This window comes from Tasmannia lanceolata, unplaced genomic scaffold (assembly GCF_043159265.1).
Source record: "Tasmannia lanceolata isolate RefF3 unplaced genomic scaffold, GAP_Taslan_0.1 ptg000002l, whole genome shotgun sequence".
NCBI lineage: Eukaryota > Viridiplantae > Streptophyta > Magnoliopsida > Canellales > Winteraceae > Tasmannia > Tasmannia lanceolata.
The window spans coordinates 37962465-37984809 of NW_027518679.1; the positions used below are offsets into that span (position 1 = coordinate 37962465).

At 39.8% G+C, this 22345-nt stretch overlaps 1 protein-coding gene across 1 annotated transcript in view; it reads right to left on the reverse strand.

Moving 5' to 3' along the window:
• The window catches only part of LOC143872013 (uncharacterized), a 63885-nt gene extending 59630 nt beyond the window's left edge, over positions 1-4255 (reverse strand). Inside the window, exon 1 of the mRNA XM_077376710.1 lies at positions 4081-4255. Within this exon, the coding sequence (XP_077232825.1) occupies positions 4081-4206 (126 nt within the window). The 5' untranslated portion in view covers positions 4207-4255. The remainder of the gene's footprint in view (positions 1-4080) is intronic.
• Positions 4256-22345: the final 18090 nt, after the last annotated feature.

Sequence of the window (22345 nt, forward strand, 5' to 3'; positions counted from 1 at the left end):
CCCACCAACAAGCACCATAGCCTCAATATATCTACCCAGATTCAGCCTTAAACCCTTTTCCCACCAACCCCATTCACTGTAACTCTGCCCTCACATATGCCTACGACTATACTATTAAACCCTGCAGCGTTACCTGTTACAGGTTTGCATTACAGATCTGTTACAAACTTATTTCCAGATCTGTTATAAATCTTTGTTACGGGCTTGTTAGAGGTCTGTCATAGGCTTATTTACATTTTACAAACTGTTCTTCAAATTCTAAACCTACCACAAACTCAGCAAGTTAAAGCATTAGCAATCACTAACGACTACGGTTCCACGAGTACAATGCCACCACGCACACAATCGTATAAAATTTAAAGGTATTAATATGATGAGTTGGCATTCAAGACTTCTCTGCACAACATACCCAGTAATTGGGCATCTCTAAACAACAAATGCAGATTCAGGTAAGTGTACCAAGCAGTTTCAAAAGACCATAGAATGTTTGAAACGCATCTTCATTCTTCTGAAAATTTCGTAGGCTGCAATTCTTTCAGGTAGGCAGACGACACCATTTTCCCTCAGTCAGAATTCAAGAAATGCATTTCCATGATAGTGACAAGTGGTTCCAATTTAAGAATGCGCTCCTTACTGGTAACTGGTAAGTAGTGGAAGAAATGCCAAATCTTGATGCTCTCAATGGAGGATACTTTTTTTTTTTTTGAATGGTAACAGAATTCATTAAAAGAAGACTAAGAAGGTCCCCCTTCAAGAACAAAGACACAGATACATCTCAATGGAGGATACTCAGACCAAGACCAGTCCATGCCAGGTAGTGCATTTCCATTACCTCCAAAAGTTGTAGTCAGTACTAATTGGCCAATAACCAGCAAATTCACTGTTACTTGGCATGTTTGTAAATCACTTGCAACTTCCCTCACATCCATCCAACCACCATTCCTTGTTCAGTGACACCACACTAAACTCATAACAAACACCTAAGTTTATCTCTACAAAATTGGTCCATGAGAATTGTCGAATGACATAAGAGATTACAGAAGTAACTTTTTGTGCTTGTAAAACTTGTAGCAAAAGATCATATTGTCCTTAAGCCAGAACTCTTTGTGACAGGCTAAAATTGGCTCAAAATGCCTCAACATGCATCATCCAACAGCATCCAATGCAGTAAGCTCGAATGCTGTGTAAACATCCAACACGTACTTAAAGAAAATCACCGAAAGCTAAAATGCCTATGTTGACCACTGCCTGTCTAGATGAAATATTTTTAGAGGCCAAATTATGAGATTTATTTTACCGGACTTTTAGGATTTAACAATGTTTGGACATGGTAAAATCTAAGAATTTTTAAAATTGGCAAACCCAATCGTTTGTAAGTTAAGATTTTGACCGGGCCTGAGATAACCGAAAAAGGTTGAATTTTGCACTAGAACTGGAAAGTTGGCTTTTTACACTTTTAAAATTGAGTCTTGAAAATATTTTTTTTAAATCCAAATGGGAGGTACTCCCCTATTTACATGTAAATCTTAAGTAAATGTCTTTAATTGCATAGTAAAGACATTTACTTGAATGATTTTCCATGTGAATACCATGTTCCTGTAATTCTGTAAACAATAGTAAGTAATTCTGTAAACAATACAAATTATTAAGGTATTTACATAAATAATCACTCAACTTCCACCCGACTTCGCGATAGAAAAACATATTTTCTTCATAGGAGAACTTAGAAGAGGCAATGGGAAGAGAGGAGCAAGGGGAAAGAAGAGAAATCTTAGAATTTCTTCATCAGAAATTGAAAGAGGGTTTGCAGAAGTGAGAAATGAGGCTAAGAGAAGGAAAATCATAGACATTTGATGTAACTGTTTTTATGATATAATTATCATCTCTTGGATGGATTTCAAAGGGAATTCTTAGGATTTTGAATGCATGCAAGAGTTCTTATGATTTGTATGATCCGTTTGTGCTCTTTTTTTTATCAATTGTCATTCTTGAAAGGATTTGAAAGGGATACTTAGAAATATTTGAAAGAGAAATGTTAGGGTTTTAAACACATGCAAGTGTTTCTATGATCTATGCATTCCAATTTCTTACAATTTTAGTCCCTTTGATCTCTTTTCCACCTATTGTCGTTTCTTGGGAAAGTTAGAAACAGAAGTGTTGGGATTTGAAATAAATTCAAGTATTTATAGTAACTTTGGATTTAACAATTGCTTGAAAACAAGGGTTACATCCAAATTTTTCTGGGTTTTCTCCGTATAGAATGTAATGCATATGGCTGGAATTCATATGATTAGATGTGTCTTGCTATTGAATCCCTCAAAGCTGGTGTGATGTCTATTCCCCCTAAGCGGTTATGCCTTATAAGACTGATCTAACTCTAGGTTATCTCTCTTACCTTTCCCTTTACTCTCTTTGCTTACTTCTCTCTTTTCCCTACCCCATCTTCTTTGTTTTTCTTTATTTCCTAACATGCCACAGATTACGATCACCTTAACCAATGATCACCATTCAATCTCCCACCAACAAGCACCATAGCCTTAATATATCTACCCAGATCCAGCCTTAAACCCTTTGCCCACACCCTTATTCACCAACCCCATTCACGGTACCTCTGCCCTCACCTATGCCTACGACTATCCTATTAAACCCTGCAGCTTTACCTGTTACAGGTTTTCATTACAGATCTGTTACAAACTTATTTCCAGATCTGTTATAAATCTTTGTTATGGGCTTGTTAGAGGTCTGTCATAGACTTATTTACATTTTGCAAACTGCTCTTCGGATTCTAAACCCGCCACAAACTCAGCATACTTGTTCCAAATTAGACCTGCTACAGTTGTGCCCAAGCATATTACAGACCTGAAACGTTCATCTTTCCCTAAGGCTCCGTTCCTTTCGACGTAAAATTTGTTTTATGTTCATTTTTACAACATAAAACAATTTTTACGTCGAAAGGAACGGAGCCTAAACAAAATTAATCCCATCCTTAAAACAATACCCTGCAGAAAATCTGTGCACTTACAGTCCACTCTAGTGAACTTTCCAGGCCTTAAATCTTACTACCAGTCCTATATATCCCATCTAAGGCCCACCGATTACTTTTCCTATACCCTAAAACCTGACCATCTTCCATCAACTGTTACAAAATTCTATTAATCAACCTCTAAAACAGTCCGCCATACAACCTGTAACGGTCCTATTCTTCCATTTACATAACGTCGAACGTCTGTCCTTTGTGCCTTATTAACCCCTACCCCATTCGGAATTACTGCAAACCCTTAATTTATCCAGGCATTACAGATATGTCCATACCTATTATCTCTGATAAACAGTCCTAACATGCCCTAATTTTTCATACCACAGTTTATCTAAACCTCTCTCCTTATCCAAGATTATTTCCAAAACCTATTTGACCCATATCTGAACCTTAACCCTAAAGAAATTGTTATCAGTTGGTTTTCCTACGTCAATTGGTCTGAGAGCGAAATAGTCCTACATCAAATTAGTATTAGAGCCAAGTATTAGTCCTCCCTTATAGGTCCTACATCAGTTTGGCACTTTAACTCGAAAAAGAAAAGAAAATTCTGATTTATGCAATACTTCAAAATTAGCCTAGATATTTCACTAGTTTCTGTTAGAGTGTGAGAGATCACACAGCTAGATTGTTGGCGTGTTACCTTTTGGTAATTGTTTAGATTAGGCAACTAAGTAATTGTGGTATGTAGGTTAGAAACTTAGAATAGAATGCTTCCTTTCAAATCTTATCTCTTTAAGTGGCCTATATAAACTAATTGTAATAAACTAATTAAGATTAAGAGAAATCTTCTTATTTTATCAGTTTCTCCCAATGGGTTTCAGCAAAAAAATCACCAGCAAACTCAATCCAACACTGACCTTCACAAACCCTAAAGTTCCAAAACGGGCACACACAATTTCCAATCAAGATACATGATTTAAGATTCCGAAAGCAGAGAAAAATCGAACAAAACATGATGATGTTTCGAGATCAGAGATCTTTCTCAAGTATTAGATCGATAAAAGAAAAAGAAAAGAAAACCTAATGAGAAAGGGATTTTGAACCTTAGAGGTGCCACGGTAGTGAGTCCAAGAGCCCCAAGCAGAAGAATAGGGTTCTTCAATGTTGTAAGGGAGATCTTTGAGGCCTGTTCCAGATCCGGCCACAACGCCTTTCAGGAATTTCAGCATCTCTGCGTAAAGAAGGAGAATTCCAGAGAAAGAGAGATCTGTGAGAAAAAAAAAACATGGCGTTTGTTTTTTACGTTGTCCATTTTGGAAAATACTTTGAAAACGGGATTCCGTTTTGAAACTAAGATCGGGCCTGACATGACCGTTGATTGAACATTTTAAAGGGCAGTGATAAATCATAGACACATGGGGAGTCGATTTATCCATTTGGGGAGTCGATTTATCACTGCCCCATTTTAAATTGTATTTTGTTTATGGGGATTTGTCTAGATAGACACATGGGGAGTCGATTTATCCATTTGGGGAGTCGATTTATCACTGCCCCATTTTAAATTGTATTTTTTTATGGGGATTTGTGCTCCTTTCTTTCATTTGATGCCCCCGCGCCCCCAAAAAACGGAATCCCGTTTTCCTAACTGTGCTCGTCCAATTTTATAGGTGTTTTAAATATGAAGGAACTCTGAGCTGCGGTTACCTTTTTACAGTAGGGCAGTTTGGAGATTTTGCAAACGAGAATCTGAAAGTTGCCAAGAAACTTAGCCAGAGAGGTTTTAAGGATTTTGCTCGGCAATTGGGTGCCAAATCAGTAAAATTCCCGGAGGTGAAAAGACCATGAGATGATCCCAGCCCTCGGATCTGCAGTCTCTTCATGCATAGGAGGGTTAGATCATCCCATGGAAATGATTCTTTGGGCACAACCTATCTACTTTGTGTGGTCCCATGAAATGGACGGTTCGGATATGTTATGGAGGGGGCCAAACATTACTTTTTGAAACATATTGGACCATACCACCACACACCTTATAAAATCTCATCTTTTGAAAAATAATGTACTATACGGCCACATACAATCTTGCATCCTCGAGGATGTCTCGAGTAGAAAAATGCTTTTTTGGTAACTTTATGATGGTGTTTGATAGCCAATTTAGCATCACAATTCGTAGAGACTAGCAGACGATATTCAAAGATAATTGTCTGTCCGGTGATGTAGCACCCAGTCTAGGCTTGGATTGCATCATTATACTGTTGTGGAACTAGTAAATTTGTCTGGGTTAGGCCTAGGCTTTGTAGGGAGTGAAGGCAGCCACTGTGCTATGAAATCGTGAGCTCCGCATTTTCTGGTTCAATGGGGCTTTGTAGGGAGTGAAGGCAGCCACTGTGCTATGAAATCATGAGCTCCGCATTTTCTGGTTCAATGGCATTGAAATAGCCCCACGCTAGAGGATTTTTGCAACTTCTTGCTGCAGAGAAAAGGGGCCCATGGTGATATCTTCTCTGAATAGAGATACCAAAAGGTATTGCCATTTTGCTAGGAGATTTTATATGATGTGTGCGAGTGAAATCCAGTATTTTTCAAAGAGAAATTATACGATGGTGATGCGCATGTAGATCGGTGTAGGCAGTACGAGAGAAGTACTGCCTACGACAGAAGTACTGACCTTGATAATTGATCCACCAGCAACACCTTAAAAAGTGCACTGCTGTTGCATCAAATGTCAAGGGTGGTACTGCCTGCCCCAAAAAAGTATGATCGGCACACTTCACAGGATGATTGAAAACCGTTCATTTGTTGGGGCACAACGTACATAGGTTGTAACCCAAAAATCAGATATAGGATGATCTTAAACCTCCGGTCTATGTGGTTTCTAGAATGTGCAGTTCCTCTACAGATCGGAGGGAAATCATTTTCCAGGCAAAGCTTATCTTACTGTGGTCCAAGAAATGAACGGTTTGAATCATCCTATGAAGTGGGCCCGCCCTACTTTTTGAAAAATTAACACTGAACTTCACCCGCATGTAACAAATAAAATCTCTTTTAAGGTGCCAGATTTCCAAAATAATTTATGAGGAAATTTTTTTTCAAGTGTTTGTTAGTCTCATTTTCCATGAATTGTTTTTTCCAACATTGAAGATTTTCCTTGTTTTTTAAGGAATCTGTAAACCTTACTTTCCACTGAATACTCACTCATCTCTTATTGGCTGTTGCAATCAGGCAAACAACGACCTGCAGCAGTAGACCTGGCAAACAGGTGGGCAGGGCCGGGCCAACCCGCGAGTGATGCGGGTGCGGGTCACACGGGGTTGGGTTAGGAAATGACCCGCATTTTTGCAGGTCAGAATTTAGGTGACCCGCGTGGCCCGTGGGTGGGCCGGGTTAACCCACGGGTCACCCGTGAATTCAAACAGTCGTTTTTTTTTGGAAATGTTATAACTGGATTTTGATGAGGACGGTGTGGCCGGCACTGTGGGATGATCCAAACCCTCCATTAGATGGCCCACAACCTAAATAGGTTGTGCCCCAAAAATCATTTCAATAGGTTGATCCTAACCCTCTGATCTATAGAGGGTTAGGATCAAGTGATCAACCCTCTAACATTTAGATCGGAGGGTTGGGATCAACCTATGGTGCCAGCCATAACCTATTTATATTCTATGGTGCCAACTATAACCTATTTAGGCATCAAACCCTTAAAAAATAGATTAGTATGACAAAATCACTATCCTTTGCATTAGAAAAAAAAGCCATCTAACTAGATTAGGATGACAAAATCACCCCTCTTAAAAAAGCCAAGTGACCGTTGATTGACCTGACCCGACCCATCCTCTGTTTTTGTGGGTTGGGTCACCCGCGGGTCAGTTTTGACGGGTCACTAAAACTCAGACTCGTGCCCGCAAATTTGCGGGTGGGTCGGGTCGACCCGCGGGCGCGGTTCGCGTTTGCCAGGTCTACGCAGCAACCAATTAGAGGGTCCTAAAATGATTTTTAGGGGTGCCGATACCAACCAGGCGTGGGGTGCGAATATTCATATTTATAAACCGGATCGTCAATTCTTTCAACCCAGAATCTCATTCTAACAGAAGAAAAAGAGAAGGTATTTGTTCTCTATAGTCTATTCTAGGGTTTCCTACAACAAGAGGTTTTTTAGGGTTTGTTCGAGAAAAGAAAAGAAAATGGCAGGTGGATCTGCAGCTGGATCGGGCCTATTCAAATTCCTCAGGCCTAGTCTTCGTCCTCAATCCACGGACATCTCTGCCGCCGTTATGTGGGGCGTTGCCGTCACCACCACCGCTCTCTGGGTTATTCAGGTATATCTCTCAATTTGATCCCCCCCCCCCCCCCCCCCCCCCCCCCTTTTTTTTTGACTAAAACTCTTTATATGATCTGTTTTCTTCCTTTTTGTTTTGGTCTTACAATTTCATCATTTGATCGGGAAATCATGGTTCTATGATGATTTTTTTGTTTTTGCATTTTTGGGGTGAAGAGTTTTTTTTTTTTTTTTTTTGGTAAGATGGGATCTAACCTCGGACCTCAAGGTCGAAAAGCAAATCCTTTACCATTGAGCTAGAGGCTCAACCCCATTTTGGGGGTGAAGTTATCGATTCTTAGTGTGTTTTTCCCTCATTTTAGGATACATGTCCTCGTTTCTATTTGCTGAGCAAGGGAACGGAATGTAAATGATTTGTTTTGGTGGTTTTCTGTGACTGGGTGATGCCTTACGGGTTTTTTTGAAGAATATTGGAATTATGGTGGTGCCCCAACAGTATAGAAGTTGGAAGAAAGCTGAACCCAACAATCAATCTCAAAAACTGTGATTTTGCTCCAATTTCAGCCATGAGATCACAAATCTCGTCCTTCTCAATTAACAGTTATAACTTTTCAGAATATCCTCGTCATCTTTGAATCCCAAGAGGAACAACAAATAATACACCCTGTCTCTTCTGTAACTCCGCAATCTGATCGAGTCAAAGGCCTTCCCTCAAATAAGATGAGAAATGAAATAGCTGGAGTGAAACGCCCATGATGACCTTACACAAAATGGGAAATGAAGCAGAGCCCATGATCGGTTTACACGAGAGGAGAAAGTTAGCAGTGCCAACCTTATAAAAGATGACCTTTCATTAGTGGGGCTATGACATAAGAACATGAGAAAAAGCTCAGGATCTCAATGAAGAAAATCACTACAGGAAAATTTTGAAAATTCAAATTGGAAAGAAGTTGTCCTTCAAAAGGAAAACTTGATTATCTTCCTCTAATTATCTTTCCAAAAAAAAGAAAAAGAAAAAGAAAACTTGATCAGTGCAGAACAAAACGAAAAACCATTCGGGCAATATGGACGGCAACAAGGGGTGGGGTGCAATTGCCTCCCCCCTTGGAATTTTGTTGATGATTTTGCATTAAGAAAGATTTTTTTAGAGAGCGTTTAAAATTCATTTCGTGCCTGTAATACATGAGCTTTGCTAAGGTTTTCTAGAGTCAAACGAATAGAGAGCACCTGAAAGAATCATCATATGGCTAATCTAACATGCTAAATCATTGTATGGCCTGGGCTTTTCAAAATTGATACCCTGGCGGGATATCTGGGGACTTTTGTCAACAAAGGCATTGTTGGATTTATTGAGAAAGAAATGTGATGATAAATGAATGCATCAAAACTGGAGACCCATAATCACGCTCCTATCCACTTAAACTAAGATCAAGCAAGGCAAAGTTGTTTGTTGGCCTTGAGACTTAGTAACATCATTCACAAGATTATTAGAAAGGAACAAACAGGATTGTTGACCAACATAGTCATCCTTGACAATTTCATTGCCACCTGAGTTGCTCGAAGAATTTGGTTGTGGATCGGGTATGAGAGATATCTACCACCTCAAAATCAGAGAAAAGATGCATGCTGGGTTGGGCTTTTGCGTATACCATTAAATGAGTACTCGTGTGTGCCACCCCTACTAATCGAAGGCTTATTATCTCCAAATTGTTAATTCAATGTTCCGGTGGGGACTCCCCAATCAATTCATGATGTGCTTTTCATGCAGTCCCCTCTATTAAGAATTGGTGGAAAAGCTTAGTATCCTAGGTCGGAGCAAGTTGACAGGATTCCCTTTTTGCGCCCTCATGTCCCCCATGGTATCCCATAATCGGCTTTAAACGAGAGGAGAAAGTTAGCAGTGCCCAACCTTATAAAAAATGACCTTTCACCAGAGGGGATATGACATAAGAACATGAGAAAAAGCTGTAGATCTCAAAGAAGAAAATCACCAGAGGAAAATTTTGAAAATTCAAATTGGAAAGAAGTTGCCCTTCAAAAAGAAAACTTGATTATCTTCCTCTAATTATCTTTCCAAAAAAAAAGAAAAAGAAAAGAAAACTTGATTAGTGCAGAACAAAATGAAAACCATTAGGGCAATATGGGCGGCGGCAAGGGGTGGGGTGCAATTGCCTCCCCCCCCCTGGAATTTTGCTGATGATTTTGCATTAAGAAAGATATTTTTAGAGAGCATTTAAAATTCATTTCGTGCCTGTAATGCATGAGCTTTGCTAAGGTTTTCTATAGTCAAACGAATAGAGAGCACGAATAGAGAGCACCTGAAAGAAATCATCATAGGGCTAATCTAACCTGCTAAATCATTGTATGTCCATGGCTTTTCAAAATTGATACCCTGGCGGGATCTCTGGGGACTTTTATTAACAAAGGCATTGTTCGATTTATCTAGAAAGAAATGTGATGATAAAAGAGTGCATCAAAACTGGAGACCCATAATCACTCTCCTATCCACTTAAACTAAGATCATGCAAGGCAAAGGGGTTTGTTGGCCTTGAGACTTAGTAACATCATTCACAAGATTATTAGAACGGAACAAACAGGATTGTTGGCCAACAGAGTCATCCTTGACAATTTCATTGCCACCTGAGTTGCTCGAAGAATTTGGTTGTGGATCGGGTATGAGAGATATGCAGATGACATAATATTAATTGATGAAACCAAAGTAGGAGTTAACGCTAAGTTAGAGTTATGAAGAACTACTTTGGAATCCAGAGGTTTTAGACTAAGCAAGACTGAGACAAAGAATATGGAGCACAACTTTAGTAATGTAAGGAGGCGGGGCGACGATGTAGTAAATATGACTGAACATGAGGTACCTAAGAGGGATATCTTTCGCTCTCTTGGTTGAATCCTACATAAGGAAGGAGAGATTGAATATGATGTTAACCACATAATAAGAGCAGGTTGGTTGAAGTGGAAGCATGCTTCAGGAAGATCGTAAAATACCTACCAAGTTGAAGTGAAAGTTTTTTAAGACAACTGTGAGGCCAACCATGCTGTACGGCTCAAAATGTTGGGCCACCAAGAAGCAACATGTGCATAAGATGAGTGTAGCGGAGATGCGAATGCTTGGATGGTGTGCGGCCACACAAGGCTAGATCGAATTAAAAATGAAGACATCCGTAAAATGGTGGGGTAAGCACCGATTGAGGAGAAGATGAGAGAGCACTGCTTAAGATGGTTTGGGCATATCCAATGTAGGCCTTTGGATGTTCCAGTGAGAAGTAGTGACTCGTGCCAAGTTGATGTAGTAAAAAGAGGTAGGGGCAGACCGAAAACAACTTGGGTAGAAACAGTGAGGAACGACTTGAGGGCTAGGAACATAACAGAGAACATGACCTTGGATAGGATAGAATGGAAGAAAATGATCCATGTAGACGAACCCAACTAGTGTCAGGAGTAGACTTAGTCAATTTGAGCCGGGTAGATCCTTTCACCTTCTTTATGAAAATTTTCTAAAAGATTCATTAGCCGACCCCAGCTAGTTTGGGACAAAGGCTTAGTTGAGGTGAGTTGTGTGTGCGCGCGCGCATTGGTGGGTGCGTGGGTGGGGGGTTCTGAAATTATTGGGCAACAATGTCTAGGGATAGGGGTGTGGCCGCTCAAGGTGGAGTATGATACGCGACAAGTGCACTCCTACCTAGTTTATGGGAGAAGTTGTGGCTTATGAAGTAGGACCCAAAGATGAAGGATGTTTCATATATGGAAACTGAGGGTGAAGGAGAAAAGACTTTCTCATTTGAGTTGGAATACCAGACAAGGCAGCTTAGTGTAGGTATAGTTCTTTCGTGGGACTTTAAAAGGGCAGTGGAGAGGAGACCAGCCCCTTAGGGGGGAGGTAACACCCAAAGCTAAACCATAAGTAAGGTTGTGATTGCCAGAGACGCGACATCATCCTTTAGGAGCAGGGTATCAACATTGGCTATTTGACCATGGTATTCGTCGATTGGGCGATCTCGGAATCCCTTTGAGTAGTCCCATTTCGATCGATTCAGATGGATGATGTTAGAATAAGCCTATAAGTCTATGGGCAGTTTGGTCATTGTTCTTCTCTTTTCATTATTATTAGGTAAATGAGTGAGGGGGAGATGCCCAACTCACTTTCTATTTCTCTCTAATTTCTCTTGCAACATGGTATCAGAGCCCTAGGGTTTCTGATCCCTAGGGAAAATCCACAGCCTCCATCTTCTCCATCTCCCTGACAGCCCTAACCCAAACCCTCGTTTTCTCTCTGTCATCTTCCTCGAAAAACCCAAACCCAAACCTTACTTCTATCCCCCTCTCGCAGCCCCGCCCCAACTCGAACCCTACCTTCTTCACAGCCCCCTCGACCCCCACGCTCCTCCTCCCTCTGCCACTCCTTGGCCGCCGGCCCCCGCGCCCCACCCTCCCAAATCGAGTGCAGAGGCAGAATATAGAGCCGTGGCGCATACTACGACTAAGATTATTTGGTTGAGGTTACTCTTAACTGAGACTGGTATTGGGTTTCCTTCTCCTTCACAGTTATATTGTGATAACAAGGCAACCATCTATATTGCGACAAATCCTGTCTTCCATGAGAGAACTAAACATATCGAAGTCGACTGTCGTTTCATTCGTCAGAGGATTAAGAAAGGGGAGATACACGCTGTATTCACTCGTTCTGTAGAACAGTTGGCAGATATGTTCACAAAACCATTGAATAAATCCAAGCTTAGCGACATATGTAACAAGCTAGGAGTGTATGATTTATACATTCCAGCTTGAGGGGGAGTGTTAGAATAAGCCTATAAGTCTATGGGCAGTTTGGTCATTGTACTTCTCTTTTCATTATTATTAATAAATGAGTGAGTAGGGCATCAATGAGTGAGGGGGAGATGCCCAACTCACTCTCTTTCTCTCTAATTTCTCTTGCAACAGATGATATAGGAAGATGGCTAATACTATTAAAGGAGTAAAAAGAGGGACCCAAATTGTTGTTAAGGGGACTTCGTTATCGAGCAACAGTTCATCATCTCCATTGATATGATGTTGATTAGTAAACAGAAGGGAATTCTTAGCATTGGGGGATCGTTGGGGGTCTCTTTCAAAGATAAGAATTGTGGACACAAGGCGAATCTCAAAGGAGTTCATGAACTGGAAATCTTCAAAGCAGGAAGAACGATAGCAAGAAGGCAGTAGGGAAGGAAAAAAAAACAAAATTACAATGAGGATTATGCCATTGAATGGTTTGGGGTTGGACGATAGGATAATTGCAGTCAAGGAGTTGGGTGCTCGAAAAAGGATGGACTGCATGATTTTACATGAAACAAAATTGGCAACTGTGGTTAAGCAAACTATTAGCGATTTTGAAGTTGAAGAATGGTCGAATGGAGATGCTTCCTACCAAAGGTTACTGCTGGTGGAATTATGATTGTCTTGGACATAGAGGTGGAAACCTGTTTGGGCGTTTTAACTGATCAGGTTAGGGGTTTGTGCTTGACCCCGTCATCCATCTATGGCCCTACTGTCCCAAGAAGGAATCAATTGTGGGATGGTCTAGAGTTGGTGCGTGGGCAGTTTTTTTTTTTTTTTTTTTTGGGGGGGTGGGGGGGCGCTAGTTCATGTGATCGAGCAATAGAATTGACTTGTTGATGGGTGTGCTGGACAGATTTCTGATTTCTCATCTGTAAGGATTGGAAAAGCAGATTTATTAGTGCTTGTGAATCGGGTCTTTCTCAAACTATTTTGGACCACTTGCCAATGTTTTTTTTTTGAATCAAATGGCTTCAATTCTGGTTTGAGACCATTCAGATTTGAAAATGGTTGGTTGGGGTTGACTGAATTTAAAAATAATCTCTAGGAATGCTTCGGGGATGATTGAGGGGAATGGTAGGATCGTCTGTTGAAAACGTAAGGACTATAAGCTGAAGATCAAGGAGTGGAAAACTTCTTCCTTTGGTAGTATTTTTCATACAAAGGATCTACTAGATGATGATTTGATGGAGGGAATTGAGGACAATCAGCCCCTTGATGAGTAGGAAAATGGGAGGAAAAAAAGTAAGCCATAAGGATTTGCAAGATGTCATTAGGTGGGAGGAGGTGGAAAAAGAGATTGAGGCCCCTATGGTTGAAGGTACGAGATAAAAATATGACTTATTTCCATGGGGTGGCTAATGCTTGAAGAAGGATCAGTCACATAAAAACTATAGACTTGGATGGAAGAGTGGTGGAGAATAGGAATGGAGTGGAAGATGCGATCTTAGAATTGTACAAATCTTTATATGATAAGGAGTTTAGCGTTCTGCCGACCGTTGATGGGCTTAATTTCCCCTCCCTAGCAACTAGTAAGGCTAATTGGATTGAACAATCTTTTGCAAGAGAAAAGAATAGAGAGATGGTGTTTGGCATGCAGAAGAATGAGACTCATTCACATTTTTCCAAGAAAACTTTAAGATGTGTGGAGAATTTGTGCTGATTTCTTTGATAGGGCTGGAATTTTAACCCGAGAAAAGGGGGATCCACCCCGCCCCACCTCGAGCGGGGCGGGGATTCCCTGATTTCGGCGGGATGGAGACTAAAAAGAATTCCCCGTAGCGGGGACGGGGTGGGGATGATTTTGGCTCTGTCCTGCCCGGTTCAATACGAGTACCTTGCTGTCCTTGCATTATAAAAGAAGAACTTATTTAAAATTTAAATTCCAAATCTGCCCTTACAGGTATATTTCTATTCTAATTTCTAATCGATTGGGCTCTAAGACTAAACTAAAAGTCTATAATCTGTTTTGGACACAATCAGTTCTCAAAATGACAAAATCCGAAACACACAGAGCCTTATTAAAGATGTAATAATTTGATTCCAATAATCTGTTTGTGGGGAGGGGGAGGGGATTTTGCCCCCATAGGGTGCGGGGCGGGGACGGGGATTAATAGATTTCCTGCGGGGAGGGGATTGGGGAATGCAAACACCCCGCCCGCCCCGTTACCCACCCTATTCTTTGATAAAGGTACCATCAACAAATATTGTAGTGTTATCTTGATCACACTAACCCTAATACAAAACAAGGATGGAGCGAATGAAGTGAAGAACTATCATTTCATTCGTTTGGTGAATAGTCTATGTAACATAACTGCGAATGTTCTAGCTAATAGTTTGATAAAGGTGATTGCGTGCATCCATATGGATTATCCCGCCCTAAAATGGCGTGGAGATACCCTATGCCATCAAAATAAATAATAAATAAAGGTAATAGAGGATCTGATTTCTCCAAATCAAGGCACTTTCGTCGATGGTTGTCAAATCCTTGACGGCACCCCCATGGCTAATGAGTGCCTTGATTCAACGAAACGATATGGCCATCTAGGGATAATTTGTGAAGTTGACATGGAGAAGGCAAGTGACTTGATCGATTGAGGGTTTGTTTAGTACCTCACGATTAGGATCGGGTTCAATGAGCAGTGACAGAAAAGGATCATGGGGTGCATTTCCTCCCCCTCATTTCTCTGTTCTCATCGATGGTAAAGCTTGTGGCTTTTTTTTAAAGAGTTCTAATTAAGTGGAAGAGGCAATGTGATCCCCTCTTTCCCTTCCAATATATTCTTGTAGGGTGAAGCCCTTCGTAGACTCAATGCTAAAGCTGATGAGTTGGGGTATATTGAAGTTTTGACTTGGGGAGGGCTCTCCCAGTCATCTCTCTTATGTAATTTGAGGATGACATTTATCTTTTTTGGCGATCCTTTTTCATAAATCTACAACTTGAGGTGTGTCCTTTAGTGGCGTGAAGAAGTTTTTGGCGTTAAGGTCAATTGTCTTGAGCTTTGCGGTGGGCATCAATATGGATGATGATAGGGTGATGGATCTTGCATCAATGTTTGGTTGTGTCGTGGATAAGTTCCCTATCTCTTATCTTAGCCTCCCTCTCGGGGTTGAGAATCCCAACCAAGGATCTCTGGGATTCGGTAATTGATCAGATGGAAGTGAAGGTAGTTCATTGGAAGAAAAGTTACCTATCCTTTAGTGCGAGAGTTACTATTATTAAGGGTGCCTTGGTTAATTTACCGGTCTACTTCATTTCTCTATTCAAGACCCCGACTGGGGTCATCAAGAGGACTGAGAAAGTTTCAAAGGGGCTTTCTATAGAAGGTAATGAGGCGGCAAAAAAAAAATTAAAGCATATAATTAAAAGCTACTGATTTGGGCATTACCATGTGTTAATGATTGCAATAACTCATCTTGTCTTTTATTATTTAAACTACTGTCAAAGGTTATTACAGTTCCCAAAAAGCACTCAGAAGCCAATTAAAACTGAAAAGATAAGCTGAGTTTGTGCAGTAATTTAGAGATGGTAGTGCTAATACCAGTAACCTAATTAAATGGGGGACTTTTTTCGGCTTATATCGGTAGGGGGCATTGGAATTGGGAACATTTCCCTATGAATGGTAAATGACTTTGGAGTAGAAGAAGTTTTCTAAAAAACATTTGCCTAATCGTAGGGACCTCACTTCACTCACTTTTTAATTTCGTAGTAGAAGTTTTCTAAAAAACAAAAATTTGGTTAATCCAAATTGTTGTTTTTTAGAAACTCGGGAAGTAAGAGGTTCGTTTGCCTACTCTGGCCCGTGATACTCAGCCAGCTTTCGATTGGCGTAGTAAATGGGGACCCCATCCCTCTCTACCTTGACTCCGAAGCAGCAGCCCGACGCCCATTGGTCGAATGGCAAAGGCAACCTCACCTTTAAGCCCTTCTTGAACAACCTACTCATGTGCAGTGGCTTCTGTTCCTATTCGTCTAAAGAGGCACCAGTGTTTCAAGTATAGCCAAGACGGGATTCAGAAAAAAGTCGTGTCAGAGGAGCATCCATGGGTGAGTGGGTGGGTGGATGGGAAGAGTGCTAGGAAGAGGTAGAGGCTTGGGTGCATGGTGGTCTGTGTATAGTGTTCAAGATGTGTTCCTCTCTTTTATTAGGTTCAGGATGGGAATAGGGGTGCATATTATATTTTAAGGGGATAGTCGCTGTATAGTGTTCAAGATGTGTTCCTCTCTTCTATTAGGTTCGGGACGGGAGAAGAGGAGCATAGTATATTCAAGATGTTTTCTCTCTATTAGGCTCGGGATGGGAATAAGGGAGCATATTATATTTTGGGGGGATTCATGGTTGGTCATTCTTCATTATGACATGAGTACCTGAATCTCTGTAGGTTAATTTGGGGGAAGGATTGTTGGGTTGTGGACTGTTTTAAGAGGGTATGGGGGAGAGTAGTAATAGGCGCAATCTTAAGGACGAGAAAATAGAGTTGTTAGTTCATGTGATAGGGAGGTTAGAATGAGTGTTCACCTTTATTTTGGATAGCAGCATCTAGGATCTAGATCCAAACTATGTTTTCTCTCCTCCTTTTCTTCTTCTGTTTCATCAGGGGTCCTTGCATGTCTTGAAGTGGTTCAAGGTGTGGTATGCTGGTCCCCAAAGGTTCAAAGTTTTTGTTGGACGGTGGCACACAAGAAGATCAATACCATTGACATGTTGAGAAGGAAGAAACAATTCTTGCCCAATCAGTGCATCTTATGCAAGAGGGCTGAGGAATCTGGTTGGTAACCATATCTGCATTCATTGTGACGTGCTGTGGGGTTTGGTGCCGTATTTTTTAGATTGTTTGGCATCGCAGGGTCATTCCCACCCTGTAAAAAACTCGCAGGGTCCTTCCCTCCCTTTTTTAGATAATAACCATAAAAGCTTGTGATAAAGCTTGAAATTTTAGTATAAGATGGCATACTGAATGGAACAAAACTTGTATTTTACCATCTTTGAGAGTCATCAAGGCCGGTTCTTTTTTAGCAGATGGTATATAGGGGATGATTTTATTAGATATTGATGTGGAATAAAGCTTGGTGTTTTGGATATGTTCAGGACAATAGAATCATGGGATAAAACTCAGTAGTTTACTGAGAAGATGATTAGGTACTGACGTGGGAAAAAAACTTCTGTCTCGGCTATCTTGAGAACAAAGTTTTGGTATGGTTTTCCTTTTCATGGTAAGTTGGTCTGCAATTGTTCATGGGCTCATATTTCTTGTTGCTGACTCTGGGCTATCTTTTATATTTTCCTCTTCACGGATTTTTGTGCATTTCATATGAAAAATAAACAAGAGCTATAGTTTTTCATCTGTTTTATGCAATTGGGCTAATATGAAAATGAAAGCACCGTAAGGAAAAGAAAAATCAAGCTCAAATAGGTTCGCTCGTCTTTTCGATTTTCTTGAGTCGACTTGATTTGTACAATTCTTCCACCTGTGCATGTCTTAATATGTTGTGTTCCTTTTATCATCTTCTCCCTTTTCCTTTATGTGAATTTTAAAAAAATTCTTTTGTAATTTGTTTTGCAGCCATTCGATTGGCTGAAGAAGCAGTTCGAGAAACCTGCCGAAGAGGCATGAATTTTGTCTGCACAACTACTAGAAAAAGGGGTGATCAGAAGGAACTCACAAACTAGAATCTTTTGAATAATGCATTTGTCTGCTTTTCTTTTTACCCAGTGGGAAGAATGTTCATTGAATCTATCAGCTCTCTTTTTTAGTTTCATGGCATTCTGCAAAACTTAGACACTGAGAATTTGAACAAACCAACATGGTTCATTGATGTTTACATTTCCTCGTGTGGGTGCATGATTGTTTTCTTCCTTATTGGAATATCACTTATCTCTCGACTTTGTTTATTGTAACATGGAACCCTTTTGAAGTGGTTGATTTGTTGCAGTTGGGAGAGGTTAAGAAAGGCAGAGGTGGATATTGAGATCCCAGCTGAGCCATAATATTTCAATATTTAGGTTTTTTGGTGTTTAGTTTGCTCCTATTCAACCGCAAGAATCAACACATTATCCTAGGATTGTTATCCTCATGCCTCAGTCCCTTGTACCTGCAAGAACTATATGATATTCTGACGGTGTGTAGCTAAAACAAGCTAAAAAGACAGGCAACATAATTGGATTGGTTGATCATACCGGTCGCTATAAAGTTCAGCTAAATGACATTGAGAATACCTTGATCTAATGATCTTTGAGCCTTTGATTCATCAATCCTTGGCTAGGTTTTTGCCAAGGAAAGATAAACTTTATGATTTTTAGTCCATTATCTTATGCCTGGTGGATTTCTCATTTAATAAAAATATGGAATGTTGCTGGGTTAATTTTTTCCTTTTGAATGAAAGAATTTTTTTACTGTGTCATTTTGTGACCGAGGTGGTTAATATATATGAAAAAAAATAATTACAAAGGGGCTCGATTACAGATTGCCCTCAAGGAGGAACGCCCTCAAAGGGGAAGGAAATCAAATAGCTCTAGGTGCTCTCTAGCTACACCTTTGCTAGCTAACATTTCAGCTTCGGAATTAGCTGACCTTCTAACAAACAAGGCGAAAGGAGGGTTCTAACATACATGGTACCGTTGCCTGCCCCATTACCTACTCCTCCCATTTTCTCTAACATAATATCTCGGCAATTCTTGGCCAGGCTGGGGCATTTGTAGAGTCCACTTCTATAATCATGTTCCAAGTCTTGTATTTGCATACCATCTCTGTCTTGCAGTAGAGCTTTCGCTTCCTCTCTCGATGAAGCATATTCTAGAGCGATGTTCACCTTGTGCGGTTTGAAAGAGTGCGAACCGGTCCCACCCACACCCACGCACCCACACACACCATTTAGACTTTTTTTTCGACAAACTTGACATGCTTTCAAATTGTTACTCCCTATAGTAAAAAATGGTTTCATTTGAATGTCCTTTTCCAAATATTAAATTTAAGGCGCCGTTTTGGATACACGGATTTTACAATCCAGTTTTTTAGTTAAAAAACAGTGTAAAAGAGGGTTCATGATCAAGATGTTGTATGCTGTCCTAACAGCCTTTCTTGGATTTTAAGTGAGAAATTCAGGTTTTAAAAATCCCTCTGCATCTTGAGATTTCTAAAACCTGGAAATAGGGGAGGATCTGCTACTCTCGTCAATTCCACGGCCAGATGTTGCTCCGCGAGTTTCCGCTCACCTCCACTATCTCAGAATTCAAAAATTCCAAAAAAAAAAAAAAAATGTAGAAAACACCTTCATGGAAAGTTTTAGGTGGCGTTTGGATAGGCAGATTTTAGAATTGTTGATTTCTTCAAAATTCTAGAAGGGAGACGAGAGAAGAAAGAGACCAGCCACCTTTTATGATTTCTTGCTCTTCTTTCCGACAGCAAGAGAGCAATAGATAATCCCATGTTTCCAGGTTTTAGAAATCTCAGGATGTGGGAGAGATTTCTAAAACCTGGATTTCTTACTTAAAATCCAAGAAATACTGACATGACAACCTCCAGCAGCTTGATCATGAACCCTCTTTTACCCTCAAAATACCCCGAACCTCAGACTACCCTCCAATGCCTTATTCGCAGAAAAAACCCCTCACTCCTCTTCTCAGTGTTTTGATAATGACAACCAAGATAACAACTATCTATCTATGGTACCAAAATTGCCAACTGATGTAAATCCCTTAATATCTGGGAGATATTTTGTTGGTAGGAAGTATATAGGAGATGTTTTAATGTATTGTATTTGTAACTATATATACACCCATCTAGTCATTGTAAATATACTGGAATTTATTCTATGTAACTTCATTGGAATTTATTAGTTATTGACCAAATTAAGGAGACTATATATAGTTGTCCCCATGTTCTTTATTTTTCCAATCCCTATCGCAGTTCTAAAGCTACTGCAATGCACCTAGCTGTGGAGGCTCATCATGTCGATTACTACGTAATTTATAGTCACTCCATCAAGATATCATGTTCTTCCAATTTCTTTCTACTTCTTTCGTATCAAGCGCAAAAGTGGAAATATACAAAAAAGTGGTCCTGCCAAAGGGTCTGAAATATTTATCTTCACTTTGCCTAAGCAAGTAGTTGTCCAATGCCTATTTAGAACTCTTTGACCTATGTGATCAAAAGACAAGCATAGCATGCTTTCAAAACAAATCCACACAATTCCCAAGAGTCAAAAAATGGTTTCGTAAGAATGTCATTCTCATTGAATCGAAACATTATGTTTGGCCACCATGATTTCTTTTTTCCGAGGAATATTAGTTTGCCAGAGGGAGAGAATTTGAGGGGGCTATGAGTGAAGAGATGGAGCTAAGTAGCTAAAAACAGGAAAAATAAAACAAATTTTCCCAGAAAAGAACTTCATGGCTTACAAAGATAGGTCTAAGGGTAATGTGATGTGAAACCACCTAAGTTAGTCACAGGCCTCATCAACTCCTTCCACTATTGGCAACTACATTATAATCTTCAATTCAATTAATTTTGGATCCGATTATAGTCATTATTAACCATTTGTTATTCAATTAAGATTGACTCCAAAGATTATTTAATCACTTTTGGCGCTGTTTGGACTACAAGAAATTTTTTCTGAGGGAAAATCTTTTCCTCAGAAATATTTTTCTTTCCGAAATTTAGAGGGAAATGATATGGTTTTGGTTAATTTAGAAGGATATTATTATAAATTGAAAGTGGTCTCAGCAGGACACTCTTTAAGATACTGCTGTTGGATCAAATATCAAGGACGGTATTTCTATCGTACCACCAATACCAATCTACATGTGCATTCACCATACAATTTCTCGACATTTTAGCAGTTCTCGATTTCTTGGAGGAAAGAGGTGAGCTTAGTGCGTGTCATAGGCTTCAGGTAGAACACGTCAATTCCAGTCTTGATGAAGAGCTGCTTCTCGCTCCGCGAGTTTCCGCTCACCCTCACAATCATGCTTCAAGTACCTGTTATCATAAATCCTCATTGCCTATCACATAAAAAAAATCTAAATATTTAAAGGGAAAATATATATGGAGACACGATTATCATCTTCTATAAAAGTTAACCCAAATAGTACTACTAATATTGAAGAGTACACTAAAGCACGGGCATATTTGTTATTTTATTAAATAATATGGGCACTTCTGTCGTAGAAAATTGCATCTTCCCTCTACCAACTTGATTCCCACACAAAGGCTGGTTAAAGAGCGTCTTGTGGATCTTGCGATTAATCCTATTTTCATCCACAATGAGGGCAGTTAACTTGTTCTTCAGCCTTAAACATTGTCTCGAAGAGGAAGCACCAAGCTAAAAGAACCCAAATTGAACGACATTTTCAAGAATAAAATTGATCTCGTATTCAGAGAAGTTATTGCTTCTCTCTCTCTCTCTCTCTCTCTCTCTCTCTCTCTCTATATATATATATATATATATATATATATATATATATATATATACTATCTACTATCTACTATCTACTATAATCTACTTCTACTATAATAAGCCGGAAGCATTTTTTACTGTTCACCCCTGCCGCGTGTCATCGTCCCTTCCTCCCCCAGCTGCTTTTTGTCTGCTTCTTTACGGTTTAGCCCTCCAACAAATTTTGATTTCCCTCTTTAACAGGAGTTGTTTTTTGGCTTGGGAGATAGGTTTTGCCCCGAAAAGCAGAAGACATACCCTTTCATCGTACTTTTTTAGGTAATTGTCATATCTTAAGACACCCTATTCGTACTTTTGGGGTAATTTTCCAACTTTAGCTCCATTTGTAGGTAATTTTTCATTTAAAACTTACCACATTCGTCTTCTCTTGCAGATATTTTTAAATAGAAGACTTCTCCTGCAGATATTTTGAAAGAGCCCCTCATTACTATTGTCAGAGATTTTTGACTTTTTTCCCGTAATTGTCATATATTAATACATGTTGTTCGTATTTGTTTCGTAGTTTAAAAACTTTGTAACCATTTGTACGTAATTTTTCATTGAAAACTTTATACTTTAGCTTATTTATTTTTCTATGTAATGATTACTTTTTTTTGGGTTTGCTACCAACATTTGCCGTGCGCATCTTTTCACCGAGGACGGCTTTAATGTGTAATGATTACTTTTTTTTTCGTTTGCTACCAACATTTGCCATGCGCATCTTTGCACCGAGATTAGATGCCACGTCGTCTGTACACGCAGCTTCTGTGTATACATCATCAGCCTTATCTCTTCCGATACGTGTCTAAAAGACAATAAAAAACAC